At 41.2% G+C, this 17,355-nt stretch overlaps 1 protein-coding gene across 1 annotated transcript; it reads right to left on the reverse strand.

Annotated features, from left to right (window-relative positions):
* Positions 1-4,077: 4,077 nt before the first annotated feature.
* LOC137914711 (immunoglobulin superfamily member 10-like) lies at positions 4,078-15,725 on the reverse strand. Its single transcript, XM_068758208.1, has 9 exons — positions 15,523-15,725; positions 14,737-14,866; positions 13,821-14,211; positions 12,881-13,648; positions 11,027-12,742; positions 9,406-10,902; positions 8,079-8,982; positions 5,706-6,072; positions 4,078-5,628 (listed from the first exon to the last, which is right to left on the reverse strand). Exons 1-9 carry the CDS (start codon positions 15,723-15,725, stop codon positions 4,078-4,080), a joined length of 7,527 nt encoding a protein of 2,508 aa, XP_068614309.1.
* Positions 15,726-17,355: the final 1,630 nt, after the last annotated feature.

Here is a 17,355-nt window from a genome sequence, read left to right on the forward strand (position 1 = left end):
TTTGGTTCCTTCCCATCATCGTTCAGCCTCTGGATGAAGAACAGATTGGGCTCATGAGTGCAAGCCACATGTTCATTCTTCTTCTTTAAAAAAAATAACTTTAATGAGATCTTCATTGTAATTAAACTAAACAAACATGTGTGGTGATGTCACCATGATGGTGTTATACTTGAAAATGCTTCATGCCAAATTGTTATACCACCTAATTCTTTGACTCTGAAAACCTGCTCTCAGCATTTGAAATAAAATATTCATTATCAGAGGTTTTTGAGTCATCACCAAAAATAGAAAAGATCTGTATCTCTTTTTAGTCAATATTTTACTCCATGTGTCTCACAGACATTATTTGAACATCTCCACTCTTCTCTGTGATCCCACTGTAACACGACACATGTTGACGCCACTCCAATATAATATTTAATATCACTGATGTGGCTTAGGATTTGAATCTGGATCCAATTTGTGCATTTATGTGGAAAATAATGACATACTTGAGTAATTTTATTTTATTTGGCATGTATCATTATTATTGTAAAAAGTCCCTGTCTCCCTAAAGAAAAGTAAAAAGTTATTTAGAAATTGTGTCATAACATTCTGAACATTATTTAAAATGTAATCAATTATTTGACACCAAGATGCATCCTTATACAAACTTGACCAGTTTCCAACAGATCATGCATATTGACCAAAAAAAAAAAAGCAAAGCATTATGGGAGGTTATATCATCATTCCCCTACTCTCTGGACTGAGAAATAGGACTCCATTAAGTATTGCATTCAATGCTCTAAAGGAAAAGTATGTTATTTTTGGCATCTCTCGTGTTTAAAGGCTGCAGCACCAAATTACTGAAAGCTTTCAGAATTGCTGCACATTCTGTTGATTAATGAACCTTTGTATCTGCCTTGCAGCACTTAAGGCCTCGCTCTGAAGGAAACTGATGTATTTAGTGCTTCCGCAACTCATTTCTTGTCTAAAAATCAAACCAGGTAGCAAAATAACAACTGACGGTTGAATATTTTCCCTTTCCTTGCTGTCGGCCAACATGAAATTGAAGCGATCAAACACAGTCCTGAAAGGCACTGGGAAACCTGGAATCAGCATCGCAGCGTGACGGATGCTACCTGGCAGAGAAGTGTAAAGATGAATCTGTCTTGCTTGTGGCTGGAAGGTGGATATGTGGATTCTATCACGCTGGTGGGGAATTCCAGCATCACCCCAAGCACTGAGAGAGAGAGAGAGAGAAATGCAGGTCTACTGTATGACCAAAAAAGTGTGTGTGCCCAATTCAATATTTAGTAAAGATTATACCCCACCTTCAAGCCTGCATTGCAGAAAACTGGCTGCCAAGTTTGCGGCTTCAAAGAAACATGGTAGACGCTCTCACCTAACAGACGGGCATTGTCTGGCTGCTTCCAGCAGTCCTCTCATGAGTTTCAATGTTCAGACAGTTAGCGTTCAATTTAAAGTATGGAATGCACAGCAATACCAAAAATATGTCTCACCCTTCTCTTGTTTCCCTCATCCATGCCCCCACTCTAGACTCTCTTCCTCCTCTCCTTTTTCTCACCAAGCTCTACGTTTCCTCCAATACTCAGTTCAGGTATTGCCCTGTTCTAAAATTTATTATAGGTTTAATGAAACATTATGTCCAGCGGAAGCGCAGAAATCACATTTTGAGTCCATACTCCGGTCTGTGATAAGGCTCAGGTCACAAGAACATGTAGGTTAATGTTATGAGAATATTATGTTACTTTCAGATAACAGGAATACTTTGGCTAAGATAAGAGAAATACTTTCTTTCAATCAACTGTTCAAGAAAATAAACATTAAATTCTGTATCAATTTTGGCGGCTCACTGGAAACTAGCAGCATTTCCTCATTTTCCTTTTATGTTCCTTTGTTACTTCAGTCATTTCTGGGACATGGGGAAGGATTTACTCTGTTAAACTACAGTTTTTGCTGATTGTGCAACTGTTCATGTCGATCGGTTCGAAGTCTTCAATGGTTGTAAAACATACTTGACCTAGTAAAAGAAAAATATACACATGCAAAAAAAAAAAAGCACACTACTCCTTTCAGTAGCTTCATACAAAATTAAAGTTTAATCTCTTAGACTTCAACTGTTTTCCTTAAAACTCCCAAGAGGAATGAGTAAAGGGAAAAACACCATTTTTAAAATCCACATAAATAAAAGTCAGCGGAGGGTAAATGCCACTATTCTCCAAACATCAACCACAAAAACAGAAGTGAACAATTAAACTCTTAAACACCCACAGAGGGCATGTGGTGTGAATGAGGAGCTACCTTTCAAATTAAGAGTCATACATTAAAATGGGGTGTTGTTTGAAGACATCATTCCACCAGTTTACAATTTGTCTGAATGTTAGCAAGCTCATATAAACGCTTTTCTTTACTGCAGCAAAGAATCAGTTTTCTAATGTTTTCAAATTTGGGCAATAGGAAAATAATAGAAAGGGTTTACTGACAAGTTCAGGTCACATGGACTCATCTTCAAAGTCCATTGTTTTTATGTGGGCTGCAGAGATTAACAATGTCTTCTGACACCAAGAAGGTTCCAACACAGATCTTGCTTCATCCCACAGTTCAAAGACGTGCATTTTGCAGCGTGGGGCCTTTCTGTTTGCCGTCTGCATGCTTCCTCCCCCAATTCAAAAATGGCCTGTGTAAATGTGACACTGAATATTTTTCTTTGTTGTGTTAGCCTTGTGCTGAACTGGTGACCGATTATGGTAAAGATATCAACTTGGATAGGCTTCAGCCCCCACCCGCATGACAGAGCCATTCTAAAAAAAATAGCTGAATATTTTTTAAATATTGTTTTCTATTGTTTTTCTAATTACTGTAAAAAAACAACATCATACAAGTCAAAACATCATAAACAAGTCTTTGGAAAAATTAACATTTTTATCATTTATAAGCACGCATCATTACAGGAAATTTATACGAGGTGCATTTTAATTGAGAAATTGCTTCCAGTTGTGGCCCTGAGTGCAGAGAGAATTTGTCTTTTTGAACATACAAAACCAAACCAAAAAGTCACATGATATGTTAATCTGCTGGATGCGTGGGTGGAGAGCAAACAAAACTATAGAAGCCATCTAACTCTAGTCCCTGAAGTAAATTCACTCACCATTATTCTTAATGTTTGCAATACATCTGTAGCAGATATATAATTCTTTAACATGCATGGCTTTTGTCTCCGGTTTCTTTCTCAATGCAGACCATCAGCTCTGTAAAATCAGCACACGATCACAAACAAGAATCAAAGGCTCCCCTGTGGGTTTTACTCACAGATGAACTGGGTATTTTTTTCTTTCATACTGTACTTTGACGAAGTAGATACTACAAATACATATACTGTATTATAACATAACATAATGTATAACATTACTTTAAATTATTGTGTATAACACAGATAGTGTGTTATGTAATTTTTGACCAATGAACTGTGAATTGCCATAAATTAATGTGCTTCCACCTCTTAAAATGAAATTCTTACATCTGATTCTATTTTGGGAAGTTCCGTGTTCATCTGGTGAAAAACCTTTTCTTTCCTGCTTCTCTGAAAAGTCTACCTGCTGTATTTTCCATTAGCTGTTAAAGGGCAAAGCAACACATCAGAAACAACTTCTGGACAACATCCAAAGGGACTTAATACCCTATTGGAGGCTTGTTTTCTTTCTTTCCAGAACATTTTCTCCATTTCTCTATCGTATGTCTGCATGTGTGGTCAGGGAAATTTCAGTCTGACTCTTTATACTGGCCCCTGCCACTCCCATGGGAACCAACTCAAATGAGAACCACCTAATTTCCAGACCCAGTTACAATAAAATCTTTCTGACTCTAGACTTGGTTTTTCCAAGTAGAAAAAAATCAAATATTTAAAAATGTCTATAGTTCTATTTTCTTCTTGTGATGTTTAGTTTTTAATCCAGACACATTTCAATAATGTTCCATGGGCCCTGATCTTCAGAAATCCACGTGACTAAACATGCACAGCACATTAATGTTCTCATTCAAATATACCACGGCTCTCCCTCAAGTCTTGTCTTTTTCTCACAGTACACGAAGGTACGTGACCTTGGAGTCCGTACCCAGGCGGTTCTTGGCCACGCACTTATATGTGCCTGAGTCTGAGAATGTGGGCCTCTGAATGATAAGTGTGCCCTCAGGGTGGAGAAGTTCACTACCTACAGGCCTGCCCCGTTGTGCAGCTGACAAAACCGAGTGATCTGGTAGCTCCCAGGTGATTTTTGGCTTTGGAATCCCAATTGCAGCACAGCTGAGCTGGATAGGTGTTCCAGCAACTACCTTCATATTGGGCGGTGGCCCTGTTGTGATCCGTGGAGCGTAGGAAATTATAGCAACAGGGACAGTGAGAACAGCCTCCCCAGCATCATTACGAGCCTTGCAAATGTAGTTCCCTCGGTCATGGTGAGTCGTAGCCTGAATAATCAGAGTACCGTTCTCTAGTAACTTGTAACGCCCAAAGACTTGAGGCCGAGTAAGGGTATGACCTCCAGGAAGGGTCCAGTAGATCCTGGGACTGGGACTTCCATCAGATAAACAGTGAAGGAAGAGAGGGTTTCCAGACACACTACGTATGATGCCCTTAGGCCTTGTCAGGATGAAAGGCTTGTGCCCAACTTCCAAAATTATTAGCTTCTCTATGTAGCCCATGAAATTTCTGGCACCACAGCGATACTTCCCAGAATCCTCTTTGCGAGAGCTGTAGATGCCTAGGCTCCCATCAGCACCCCTGTAGTGGTGAGAGCCATAGTCGTCTTCATCGCTAAATCGTGTTCCATTTGGCAAAGTCCAAATAATCTCTGGTTTCGGGTTCCCATCAGCTGTGCAGTTCAGAACTGCTGTTCTCCCAATCGCAGACACGATGCGCTCGTTGAAGGGGTTCTTGAAGATCGGCCTACGGGGCACACTGGTGATCTCCAGCTGGACCGCCATGACTGCCTCCCCTCCATCATTTCTCGCCATGCAAATGAATTCTGCTGAATCACCAGGCCGTACGTTACGGATCTCTAATGTCCCATTATGGTGGACATTAATCCTGCCGCCAAAGTATGGTGCTGGCAGAAAGATGTTGTGAGGCATAAGCCAAGTAATAGTAGGAGTGGGATTACCCTCAGCCTTACAGTCTATTAACTTCCTGGAGAATTTAGCAGCCACATCTTTGATGACGGTCCTGTTCTGGCGATAGCCATTGATCACTGGTGGATTCCCATCTATATCCAGCTTGTAGACTTGTCTTTTTTCTCCAGCAGGGTTACGAGCCATGCATACATAATCCCCAGCGTCAGCAGCCTTCGCACCCCTGATATCGAGGGAGCCGTTGACATGGATTAGGTAGCGTTCGTTAGATGCTGCAATTACATCATTGGTGGGCAGTAGCCAAAGGATCTTTGGTTTGGGTTCCCCAAGCGCATCACAGTCAAAGAGTATATTCCCTCCAGGCTTCACCATGGCATAGTTCTGCTTGGCTGGACGTATCTTGGGCGCAGCCGCTAACACGCTAATATGAACAATCATCTCATCCTTGCCCACTTGGTTCTCAGCGTAACAGGTGTAGTCCCCTTCCTCCGACATCCCAACCTGAAAGGAAATACTCAGTGATGTAAATCTTTGTAAAGATTCTAAATTTTGTGACGATAAGGTAGGTGATAACATACCTGGTTAAGATAGAGCGTTCCATTGTCAAAAAGTGTGTATCGCCGTGCTCGACCACCGCCTCTGCTTGTATCAGACTGAATAGCGCTGCTGACCACTGTACCATCTGGTAGACCCCAGGAGATGTCAGGCTTTGGTGCTCCTGAGGCTTTACAGTCAACATTCACATCATTCCCGAATGGCACCTGCTTTTTTTCATGGACCTTTGGCTCTATCTTGGCTGGCTTCATTGACACGGTGACCCTCATGAGCTGGAAATCATCACCAGCTCTGCTTTGTGCCACACAAAGGTAGTCTCCAGCATCTTTATCACTCACAGCGCTGACAATAAGCGTTCCATTATCCAGGATCTGAGTTCGACTGCCCATCCTGCAGAGATTCATGACAGATTGCACTGAGTATTTGGGAGAATGGAATAAAATGCATCAAATGCATGTGAGCCTCATTTACTACAGTGCACGGCTTCTAATACTGTCATTATCTCATGCTGTTCAATGTGACAATTAGATGAGCAAAATATTAAAATCCATAAACTCTACTTTTTATATATATTATATCAACATACCCACATAGTTCATATATTATCAGTGTGTTCGCATGTTGCTATTCAGTGTTCAGATGTTCAGAATAACAGTAATTTAAAAAATAATATTCATAAAAGTAAAGGGATATGAAAACAACTGTCATGCTCATGTTTTTTCTAGTATTTTTTGCTTCCATGCGCTGCCTTTATCTGTTGCATTTCTTCCTGTGTTCTGTGTCTGACCTCTTTTCCCCTCGTTGTCACACCTGCTCTGTTTGTCACACCTGCTCCTCATTCCCTTCGTCACCCTGCCTCCTTATCCCTCTGTCTTCAGTCCTCACGCCAGCGCCATAGTCTCGTTTCTAAACCTTTGCCTGATTTTTTTTACCTTGCCTTTTGACTAACAATTTGGATATCTTTGCCAGTGTGGACTGTTTTCTATGTACTGAAGCTTCTTTTGGGGGGATTAAACCCTTCTATTGCTCTACCGTCAGTCTGTGCCACTGCATTTTGAATCTATACCATCCTGTTCAGCGTTCTTGAAAGAAACATCAAATAAAAACACAAAATTAACTGAAAATAAACATTAATGTTAATTAACAGTTGGAACTAACTTCTTAAACCAAACACATACACAAATATATCGACAAGGAAGACTGGAATGTCATTATATTGGTGTTATATAGTAGATGTACAGAGGGAGGTCATATAAATTGTTTTTAGACAAAGCATTGTGCTGTTACTGAGGCAATAACACTCAGGCTTTCCTATGCGTGTGTTGGGGATTTAAATTTAAAATTCTTTGCTACTTACATTTTTGTTTTTTTTCGGCTCATATTTTAAGAAAATGGAGAACGTCTGAAGCTGCTTTGTTGGCAAGTTGTTGTTGTTAGTTGTTGGCCAGCTTCTCGCTGTAGGACATCTGGGTTCAATAAAGCAACCCAACTCAGCCCAATGACATAATGACCTACATAATTTCTTTATTAACGTAGGCTCTCTGGTGAATGTGCAAAACCTTTGGTCTCATTGCCATGCTGTATTTGAAAGGGGGACAATCAGCATTTTGGAAATACTAAAATAATGAAACCTCGTAGAGGGATATATGAATATGAGTGCATTTTCTGACTTTGATATGAGTATAAAAACAAATGCATGCACACTTTCACATGAACACACGCACACACAAATGCATAACTTGACATTGATATAAAGCTGAAGAGTTGCATTGCAAGAAACGAAGACAGCTAAGATAAGACAATTATCTTAGTTACACAGGGAAGAAATCTGGCAATGCAACTAAACCACAATCTCATAACATTACCATGATGGATACTATAATATCTTTTTCACGTGCTAATTATAACATGCGATGAAGTTCTGTATTTGCATTACACAAGTACATCACCATTATATAAGTGATATAAAACTGTTATAATTCTTATAAATGACTGATTATAAAATATATATTTTCCTCCGAAAATATACTGTTGTTATCAGCAGTTATGCAAATTAAGCTGCTATCCTCCTTTTACTATTTTTCTTGATCGTGTACTTTTTCTATACTTTTACTATGTACCGGTACGTGAAAAGGCTGATTCTTATGGAAATATCCACATTTTCATTTGAATCAAATTTAGCTCACTTAGGTATATTTATCTTGTTATCTAATTTGAAAAAGTGTGGAAGGAACATCACATTAAGCACTTTGCTAGCTTATTCTTTACTATGAATGATCATTGTAGAAAGCCCCCCCAAAAATAATTAATACTTTCACCAAGTCAATTATGATCAAGCAAGAAATGTTGCAAATGATTACTTTATACATTGCCGTTGCTGATCAAGGTGTTTTTACCTGTGCCACTTGTCCACCACTGCTCTAGAGGGCAGTCTCCAAACGATCTTGGGTTTAGGGTCACCTGTCGCCGAACAGTTTAGCCTCAGCTGATCCCCGAAGAACAACTCCGTTAAACGCTGAGATGCCTCCAATATTTGCGGCGCAGTCTCTTCGCTCTCCACCGTCAGAGTTACTACCCTTCTCTCTGAGCCAGTAGAGCTGGTGGCAATGCATTCATATTTCCCGCTGTCAGCTTGAGTCACATCCTTAATATGGAGGGTTCCATTCACATGCATTGATATCCTCGTGGTCCTTGCAGGTCTGTTGTATAGCACCAATGACCCGTCATCAAGGACCCAGTGAATAGTAGGCTGAGGGCTGCCTTGACCAGTGCAAGGTAGCCACAAGTCTTGTCTTATATCAGCTTTCAACTGCTGGCGCTTTTCTTCCACAATTCCTGGTGGAGCAGCAACCACCTGCAGTCGGACTGTAGAGGTATCAGCTCCGGCTGGATTACTGGCAATACATTTGTAATGACCTCTGTCATAAACAGACACCTGTTCAATGACCAGAGTCCCATCACCAGATATTGATACCCTACCCATGTCTTTGTTTAGACCCCTGACCTGGGTTCGGTTGGCTAGGATCCAGGATATCATTGGTGGAGGACGACCCTCTGCTTTACATTTTAATTCAACAGTGTTTCCAGCATGATACTTTAGCTCACGGATTTTTGGCTCAAGGATACGTGAGGGATAGGCCACTACAGAGAGGGTGACCAGAAGTTTATCTGATCCATGATGATTTTCTGCTAGACAGAGGTACTGTCCACGGTCCTTAATGTTGGCATTTTGGATAGAAAGTGTGCCATTGCTGAACACCTCAAACTTGCCCATCTTCCCCTTAATGGTAACGGTGTTTCCTGAAAGGAAGAGAAATTCTTCTCAGAAATATAGATCATTAAAACAATTCACATGCAAACACAGATGGAAACACAGATGCAAAATGACTGCATTTAAAATAGATATAAAGTACTTCTTTAATCTTTTTGACTGTAAAATTGTGATTTATATTTATAACAAGTGCATTGTGTTTTTTTTTGCTTATGGATACATTTTGATGTTACTATAATACTATCATTAAATTCCCGATATAACAGTGTTCTTTCTCACCATTGAATACAAAAACATTACAATTTCCTTGCCAACTTCCAAATACTAGATATACAGCTGTGCATGAAAATAAAGACTGACTTTTATTTGTCATTTTTAAAATTCTTTAACCGAGCTGGACCTACTACAGATGTTTTTTATTTCTTAATTAACCAGTCAAACTGTTTTTGTACCTGTGCTTGACAAGAAACGCTTCCAGGTTATCATTGGCTGAGGGTTTCCAATAGCCTCACATGGCATGTAAGCGTCTGAGTTGGATAACACAGTGAAGCTAGCAGCGTTGCCTCCTACAATCTTAGGTTTGTTTGTTATGGACCTTGCAGTGGATATGAAACCGACGATAATGGCACTTGTAGCTTCAATGTCCTCAAAATCATCGTAAAAACTAGAAATGGCATTATTGTTTGCGATGATGTTGTCCTGCTCAGCTCTATGGTTGGTCATTGTGTCAAAGGTAAGGCCGTTATCGATCCTGCTTGGCACAGTAGGTCTGATCCACGTCGCTGGTGGCTTGTTAGTGTTGTGACTACTCTGTGTTGGCGGTTGGATGTTGCCATGCAGTCTGGAACGAGTTGTCGTGGAAGGCCTTCTTGTAGTTGTAGGCGTAAAGGTGGTGGTGGGGGTCAGGGGCGTTCTGGCTGACAAATTGCTCCGATCATATTCATCATAGAAATCAATATCTTCCTTTATCTGGTCAGTGGAAACAGCTATTGTGTTTCTAGATGGTTTGTACAGTGGCTTGTAGAAGGAAGTGGACCATTGTGGCAGTGTGGTCATTTCCATTGTCTTTTCCACAGTATTTACATCTGTAGTTGAAGGCTCAGTTGTGGTACTGGAGTATATTTTCGTGACTTTGGGCCTATTATAGGGTCTCCGACCCCGAAAGGGCTTCCATCTATGGCCTTGCCTTCCTCTCCCACTGGGTCTCTCTCTGATGACAAACAAACTATCAGGTAGTCCACCAGATCCAGATGTTATGTCTTCATCAGGATTTTCCTTTGAAGGTGGGGTAGAAAGATATATTGGGGGTGTCTGAGAAGTAGCAGAAAACCTGGAACGAGATGGCGGACTTGTAGTTAGATGATGAAAACGAGGTTCTACTGTTGGGAACTCAAAACCTGCAGATGCCATATCTCCATAGTCGTCATCTAGGGAGCCCTCGTTGTTCCCAGTGTGTCTGGATGGAGACAGTACCCCAAGTTCATGCAGTGACTTTACAGTGGTGCTAACAGGAAGGGAAGGGGTGGGGTTTAAGGTTGCTGTTGTAGTTTCAGTTGTAGTTTTTTTGGTGATGAAAGGTCTCTTCAGCCTGCTTAGTATCTTTTCCCTCTCTATATTTCCATACAGCCTGTTCCACGGAATTCTTCCACGCACCACTTTAGAGGCCGTTGTCGTAGTGGTAGCCATGGTGGACGTCAATTGTTTTTTCCCGTGTGTGGCCAAATATGGATCAATCATTGAGTCAAAGTCGGGGGCATCAACTGAAGATACATAGCCGCCGGAAACCTCTGGCTTCAACTCGGTGTCGTCATTTGTTTTTACTCCAGCTGTCTTTCGTGTAGAGGCAGGTCTTTCTGTTCTGTGTAAGGATCGACTGGGGGACGGTGTTGGTTTGAGCACCTGCAGATCAGTAGTTGTGGTCTTCTTTTTATCTTCATCACGGTTACAGTCTGGTGGAAATAAAATTTTGAAACATTTGGCATTTTTAATACAGATTGTTAATATATCAGAAAATGAAGTGCACTAAACAATGATAAAAATATTCACAATGACTTCCCAAAAAGGTTTTCTTACCAGTGGTCAATTCAATTTTAAACGGCACTGTAGCAGCTCCTTCCTTCTTCACTGAGGGCTGTTTAAGTTTATTCATGAAGGACTGTATGTTTGTGATCCTGCTGGGTTTAATGATCCTCCTACGGCCCTGGAAGGCCCTCCTGCGCCCTCCTCCTCTGCTGTTCTTGTGCGGGATGATATGAATCTGTTGCCGGGATATGATGGTGGATCCAGCAGAAAGGTGTGGGGATTTGATTGTTTGGGTTGTACGGAGGGTTATTTCGTTTTGTTGTCTCTCTGTGGTGGCAACGGCTGTGAATGTCGTTTGTCTTTTCCGATCTATGTGCTCGACTATCTCCATTGGATCTGGCTTGTCCTTCACTGGGGTGATATTAGGGCTAGTGGTAACTGAGGGCGGTGCCCAATTATACATCTCTGGCTCTGCAGGATTTTCCCCAGAGAACTGGAGCTGAGTCTCTTGTGACGAGTCTGTCACAGTCAGTTGGAGAGTGACTGGGTAGCCATTTGGGTCAGAGATCTCGTCAATACTAGAAAGCCCGATGTTGTCTGGAATGATATGATATGGTGTGAATGCATCGACTTCACTTTCACTCCTTTGTCTTGGATTGTTTGTGAAAGTGGACTTGATTGGTGAATCTGACTGAATATATGACTGGGTTGCCAGTGTGTGGGTTTCCATTTCAAAGATTTGACGTGCCTCTGTAGCTGTATTAATGTGCAGCTCATCTCCAGTGTATGCTGTACCCTTCTGTGGATCCTCGGTTGGTTTGGGTATACTTGGAACAATGATGTGATGGTCTTCATTATGGCCGTCGCCAAAACCAATTTTCCCATCAACAGAAGCACCAGTGTCAGACTTCACTCTTGATGCATCTTGAGCTTTTTTCATTAATTCAGCAAATTTCTCTGGGTCCACTCTCCTGGAAGCTTTGTCGTGCACTCTATTACTCCACAGTCGCCTGTTGCTGACTGAGCCACTCCTATTCTTCCCTAAACCTCTGTCTTGTGACCCGAAACGGGCATAGGGTCGATCTGAGGTGACAGTCCTGGATTCCTGGCTGTTTATTTCTGAGGGACTGGAAGATGGGCTCTCGCTGAGGGTAACTATGATTTCAGAAGAAGTAGGGCCACTTGTTTCCGCCATTTCTATCCCCGACCCTTCACTGTCCAGAACTGTTGTCTCAGATTTTTCTTCAGTCACGGTCACCTGCGACACTAGCAGGTCAGCTCCTAGGTGGTTAGCAACCAAACATCTATAAAATCCTCTGTCCCTTTCTGTCAGACCCTGAATTAACAAAGATCCATTTTCATAAACGTTCCTATTCCTGTTAGACTTGTCCAGTACCGTGTGATCAGGGAGTATCCACTGGATCGAGGCTTTAGGATTCCCTGAGGAGCTACAGTCAAAAAGCAAACTTTCACCGAGTGGCCGAACCAGTTGTGCACCATTGACCTGAAATTCTTCTACATCTGGAGACAGAACTGTCACTCGAAAGACGAGTATGTCTGCATCCAGGTAGTTTGTGGCAATACACCGGTATATGCCTGTGTCTGAGGGATCCGCACTGCGCAAAGTGAGCCTCCCTTCAGCAGTGATGACGATCCTCCTGTCTTCACTGGAGTATGGAGCTCTGACCTTATTTCCATCTGACAAAATCCACTCCAGCAAAGGCGTTGGCTCACCCTGGATATGACAATTTAGTTCTGCCATGCCGCCTATGTTAAAAGTAAAACACATAATTTGTTTTAGTAATTTAGTAGGTTATTACAAACACATATAAGTTAAAAGTTTAGGCATTTAGATGGAAAAGAAGGTCATGTCAAACAGGTAATTTCTTATGTATAATTTCCTACCTCTAAGGACAGTGTGCTCAGTCTTAGTTTGATTATCTCGCCTGATCATGGTCCAGGAGTAGCGGTTCTTCTTCGGTGACGTGTTTTCCACGCGTAGGTTGACAACAGACTGGTACTTAATGTGTAGAGTAGAGAGAGTGGTTGTAGTGCGGTCAAGCTGGAAGCTTACTTTTCCTTGCATAAGCCACGCAGGGGAAGCTTTAATCTCGGCCTCAACACCTGTGTAAATGTCTTCCTCTTCTTCATCTGTTTCCATCTCACTATACCTATACATCATTTCTGGGCTTCTGCTCAGCATTTCACCTCTCTCCACTCTCATGGGAGAGTCACTGTATATTGCCAAGATCTGCCACAGCTGCTGTATGTGTTCGTAGTCAATATTACACACCAAATATGAAGTAATACTCGCAGTAATTAGGGTGACATTTCTTTCCCTCTCTTCCTCAAAGGTTTGTGTCAGGTTCTCAAAAGCAGATGGCCTCTGGACACTGCAGGATAGACTGGCATCGCTATGAAACTGATTAGTCAGGTTCAATTGCATGGAGCCTAGAGGGGCAATAAAGTCCTTAGGTGTAACTGGTGTAAATTCACCCTCATCCACGCTGATGTTTTTCTGCTTTAGATTGGATTGTATCCACGGTTTGGTACAAGTGAAGGCATCAGTGGGGAGAAGGGATAGAGATCTTTTGTGGTAAGGGGTGGGACTTTGACAAACAGGACACAGCTGGATTCTTGGATGCCTCCTGTCACGCTTGCATTTCAGCACACCTGCAAACATTTAAATCAGGCAATGTAGTATTTAGCTGTTTGTTTCGTGACAACAAATTCAAGATTTTAAATAGTGTAAGCCAAGCCAAAATGGATCAGCAATGCTTACGAGCATGTTACGTTTGCAATTTTACATGCCACATTGCATGCCACAAAGCTAGTGCATTCTCACCTGCGTTCATCTGTGTCCAGCCTGAGAACCATGTCATACGGCAGTCACATGACCACGGGTTGCCATGGAGGAATAGATTTTCTAACTGGCTGCAACCAGAGAAAATATCTGCAGGCAGAGTTGTCAGTATATTGTCTGATAGGTGGATGCTTGTTACTGAGGAGACCTTGAACACCTGGCTGTGTCTCAATGTGATGAATGTGTCTGGGTGGAGCTGCTGGAGGTGGTTGCCCTCCAGCTGGACCAACTGCAGGTTGCTAAGGCCATAGAAAGCCTCTGGGCTGATGAAATCTATGTGGTTGTGGTCTATGTGAAGTCTCAGCAGACTCTTCAGGCCTGCGAAAGTCTCTTTGTTGATTTTCCTTATTTTATTGAAGGATAACTTTAGGACCTGTGAAAACATGATGAGGATATTATTCTTCCAAAAAAATGATGTATTTATTTTGTTAGGTTAACACACAACTACAGAGATAACGTTAAATACTTTCAAAGCTGCAGTATAATTTCGAAATAATGTTACCAATCTCAAAAAATGCCAGCGATCAGTCATTGGCGAGCTTGTGGATTATAAATAGAAAATAGAAAAACCTAGCAGTGCTGACCTCTTTGCATTAAGACAGTAAAAGAGAGGAGTTGAAGCAAGTCTATTTTGTGTCTTTGCTACATGTGTCGTATCTTTTCTTCTTTGTGTGTATTGGGTTGTGTAAAACTGCTGTTTAGATGTTTTCCATTTGTTAGAATTCTAATTAGTTTAACATCAGTGTAAGCAGAAAGCAGCGACACAAAACCTTTTGCCCATAGCAAGCTGGGCTGGGCTCCAGCAACTCCCGTGACCCGGGAAAAGCAGAAGAAAATGAATGGATTGATGCAAGGTCTGTAATCTGATCACAAGAGACTGATAAATATATGGTTTTACCTGTAAAGACTTGAGGTCTTGGAAGACTCTGTCTTCAATCCTTTGGATAATGTTGCTATGCAGCATCAACAACTCTAAGTTCTCAAGTCCTGCAAGATCATTTTCTCTCAAGACAGATATACTGTTGTACCTAAAGTCAAAGAGATGATAAGCAGTTGTCAGAGCAACAATGTGCCACATGCTATTCTTCCTGACATTTATTCTGAGGATTGCATTAAACACTAATACATAATTATAAAGTAATCTGACAACTCTGTGTCTGAATATGTTAAACTTGTATGAATTTAAGAATTAAATTAGAAGATTTAAGAATAAAAAAAATGTACACAGATTTAGTGTCATCAACAAACACCTGTTGGTAAATAATATGATTTTTTAGGGTATTTCTGCTTTCCTTAATACTTATTACTCATTAAAATGTTCTTGGTTCGCTAAATGAGTTAAGGGGGCTCTTAGCTGTAACTAACATTAGCTACAAATGCGTAAAGAAAATACTGACCTGTTAGGTTGTTTGCCAAGCTGAAAGAAACCTTAAAATAACCCCCCCCCCATTAACCAATTAAGTATAGTTAATTAAATACTAGTCATTCTTTTCTTTTTTTTTTACCTTTATTTAACCAGGTAAGTCAATTGAGAATTAATTCTCTTTTTCAGTAACGACCTGGACCTAAGTTGCATGTTTTTGGTGGTGGTTAACTGATACCACTGGCTGCCTGAGTCTATCTTGAAAGGCTGTTTCCAGCTACGCTCATTTCTGCTACCAGCTGGAAGAAAAGCGAGGCTCACCCGAGGTTGATCTTTACTACAGTTGGCTGGACGTGGTCGGGCAGTGCGCTCAGGTATCTGAAGGTGCAATGCACCTCCGTGGGGTCGACGCAGACGCATGCTTTGGGGCAGTCGCCGCTCGTCGGCTGCGCTGCAGCCAAGAACAACGCAGCCATCAGCGTCCACCTCCGCAGGGATGAAGCGCTGCACACACGCGCACTCATTTTGCTTGATGGAGGGGGCTTCAGCTGGACGAACACAGGGGGCTAGACTTTGTCCTCGACCATGAATGAAATCCAGCTGGACATATTTAATCCTGTTATAGGAACAATAGAATCGACAAACTATAAACACGTGGCGTTTGGATCACTTCAGTCAACCTCTCACACATCACACTCTATTAGAATTAGTTTCCTGTCTATCAGTGTCACAGAATGCAGAGTTATTGGTTAGATTGAAGATGAGATAAGTGAAGCGAAGCATAGAAGGATGTTGCATTAAAAATATTCTCACGAGTAACAGATAACTATTTTACCGCACACAGCTGTGGAAAACTGAAGCGATGCACGCGTCGGGATGTAAGAATCCAGGTTGGAAAAAGTAAATGCTAAAGATCCAGGGTGTAGATATTGAGTCGTTCTCCAGTTTGATTCCTCACACAGGACCAATCTGTCTGTCTGAAGCGCAGAGGGACGGCAGTCATTTCTGCGAGCGCGCCTGCAGTTGAGCGCACAAGACGGTGCCCCCCCCCCCCCCCTTGTAATCTGCTGTACTGTAATTCTCGAGTTACTGCAAGTCTGAAATACGAAGGGAAGTGGTCTGATCGAAAAAGAAAACACCCCGACTATTAAACGCAAAGACAAATGATTTTCTGACGAGAAGACCAAGAGGAATTATTAATCACTAATGGGTCTTCAATAGTATTTATAGCTCTGGAATAATTGGACGATTAGATTTTTGCTTGGGCAGCTCTATAATAGTACAAATAAATTACATATTTAGAACGTTTCGACATAGTGTCCCAATGCTGTCTTCATAAACTATATGTGATGAAAAAAAACTTTCAAAGCGGTATGGAAGAAGTATAGGAATCAGAGTTGACCAGTAATTTAAATAAAATGCAGATTTATGGGGATCCCTTTCTTGCTTAAGGTGCAGGCATATTTGGCATGTTTCTCTCGTTGTGTCATCAATGTTTACTTCAACATCTGCACAGTAAACAAACACATATGGACAGCAGCTTTTCTTCTCTTCTCTTCTCTTTTCCTCTGTGTCACGTTTTGACATTTGTACAGTTTTTAACAACTGGTTTGCCACATTTCACAACCATGAGCATAAAATCAAATTCAAGCAAAATCAAAACAGTTTCATCTGTGCTGAACCAAACAATCTTGTTAGATCAAGCTCCAAGCCAATCAAGACAAAAACACTGCTGAGCATTTATTTCACACTACAGCAAATCATTGTTGTACTATCACAGTGTAATGTGTGTTTTCGTGAGTGTGCATGTGTTTGATAGTTTTGAATAAAGGCAAATTGTTTCTAACAGTGAAAAAAGTTTTTTTTTTACGTATTTGCCAAAATAATGATTGATCCAATAAATGGGTTCAGGTCAGGGTGGGTCCAGATAATTGGGTTTCGTAATTTAGCAGTACATAAATTAAAATGTGTTGATTTAGCTTGGTTTAGCATCAGTGATGAGGACTGGTGACTGTTAGACAGCCACAGGTGTGAGTCACTTAAATTATGTAACAGTTGATGCTACCGCTTCGCTCTTCCTCTGGCTCATAGGAAATCTTGATAAAAACAGATTCCTATAAATATGTATTATATATGTATATCATTGTTTCACTT

Source organism: Brachionichthys hirsutus, unplaced genomic scaffold (genome assembly GCF_040956055.1).
Source record: "Brachionichthys hirsutus isolate HB-005 unplaced genomic scaffold, CSIRO-AGI_Bhir_v1 contig_985, whole genome shotgun sequence".
In the NCBI taxonomy this organism is placed as follows: domain Eukaryota; kingdom Metazoa; phylum Chordata; class Actinopteri; order Lophiiformes; family Brachionichthyidae; genus Brachionichthys; species Brachionichthys hirsutus.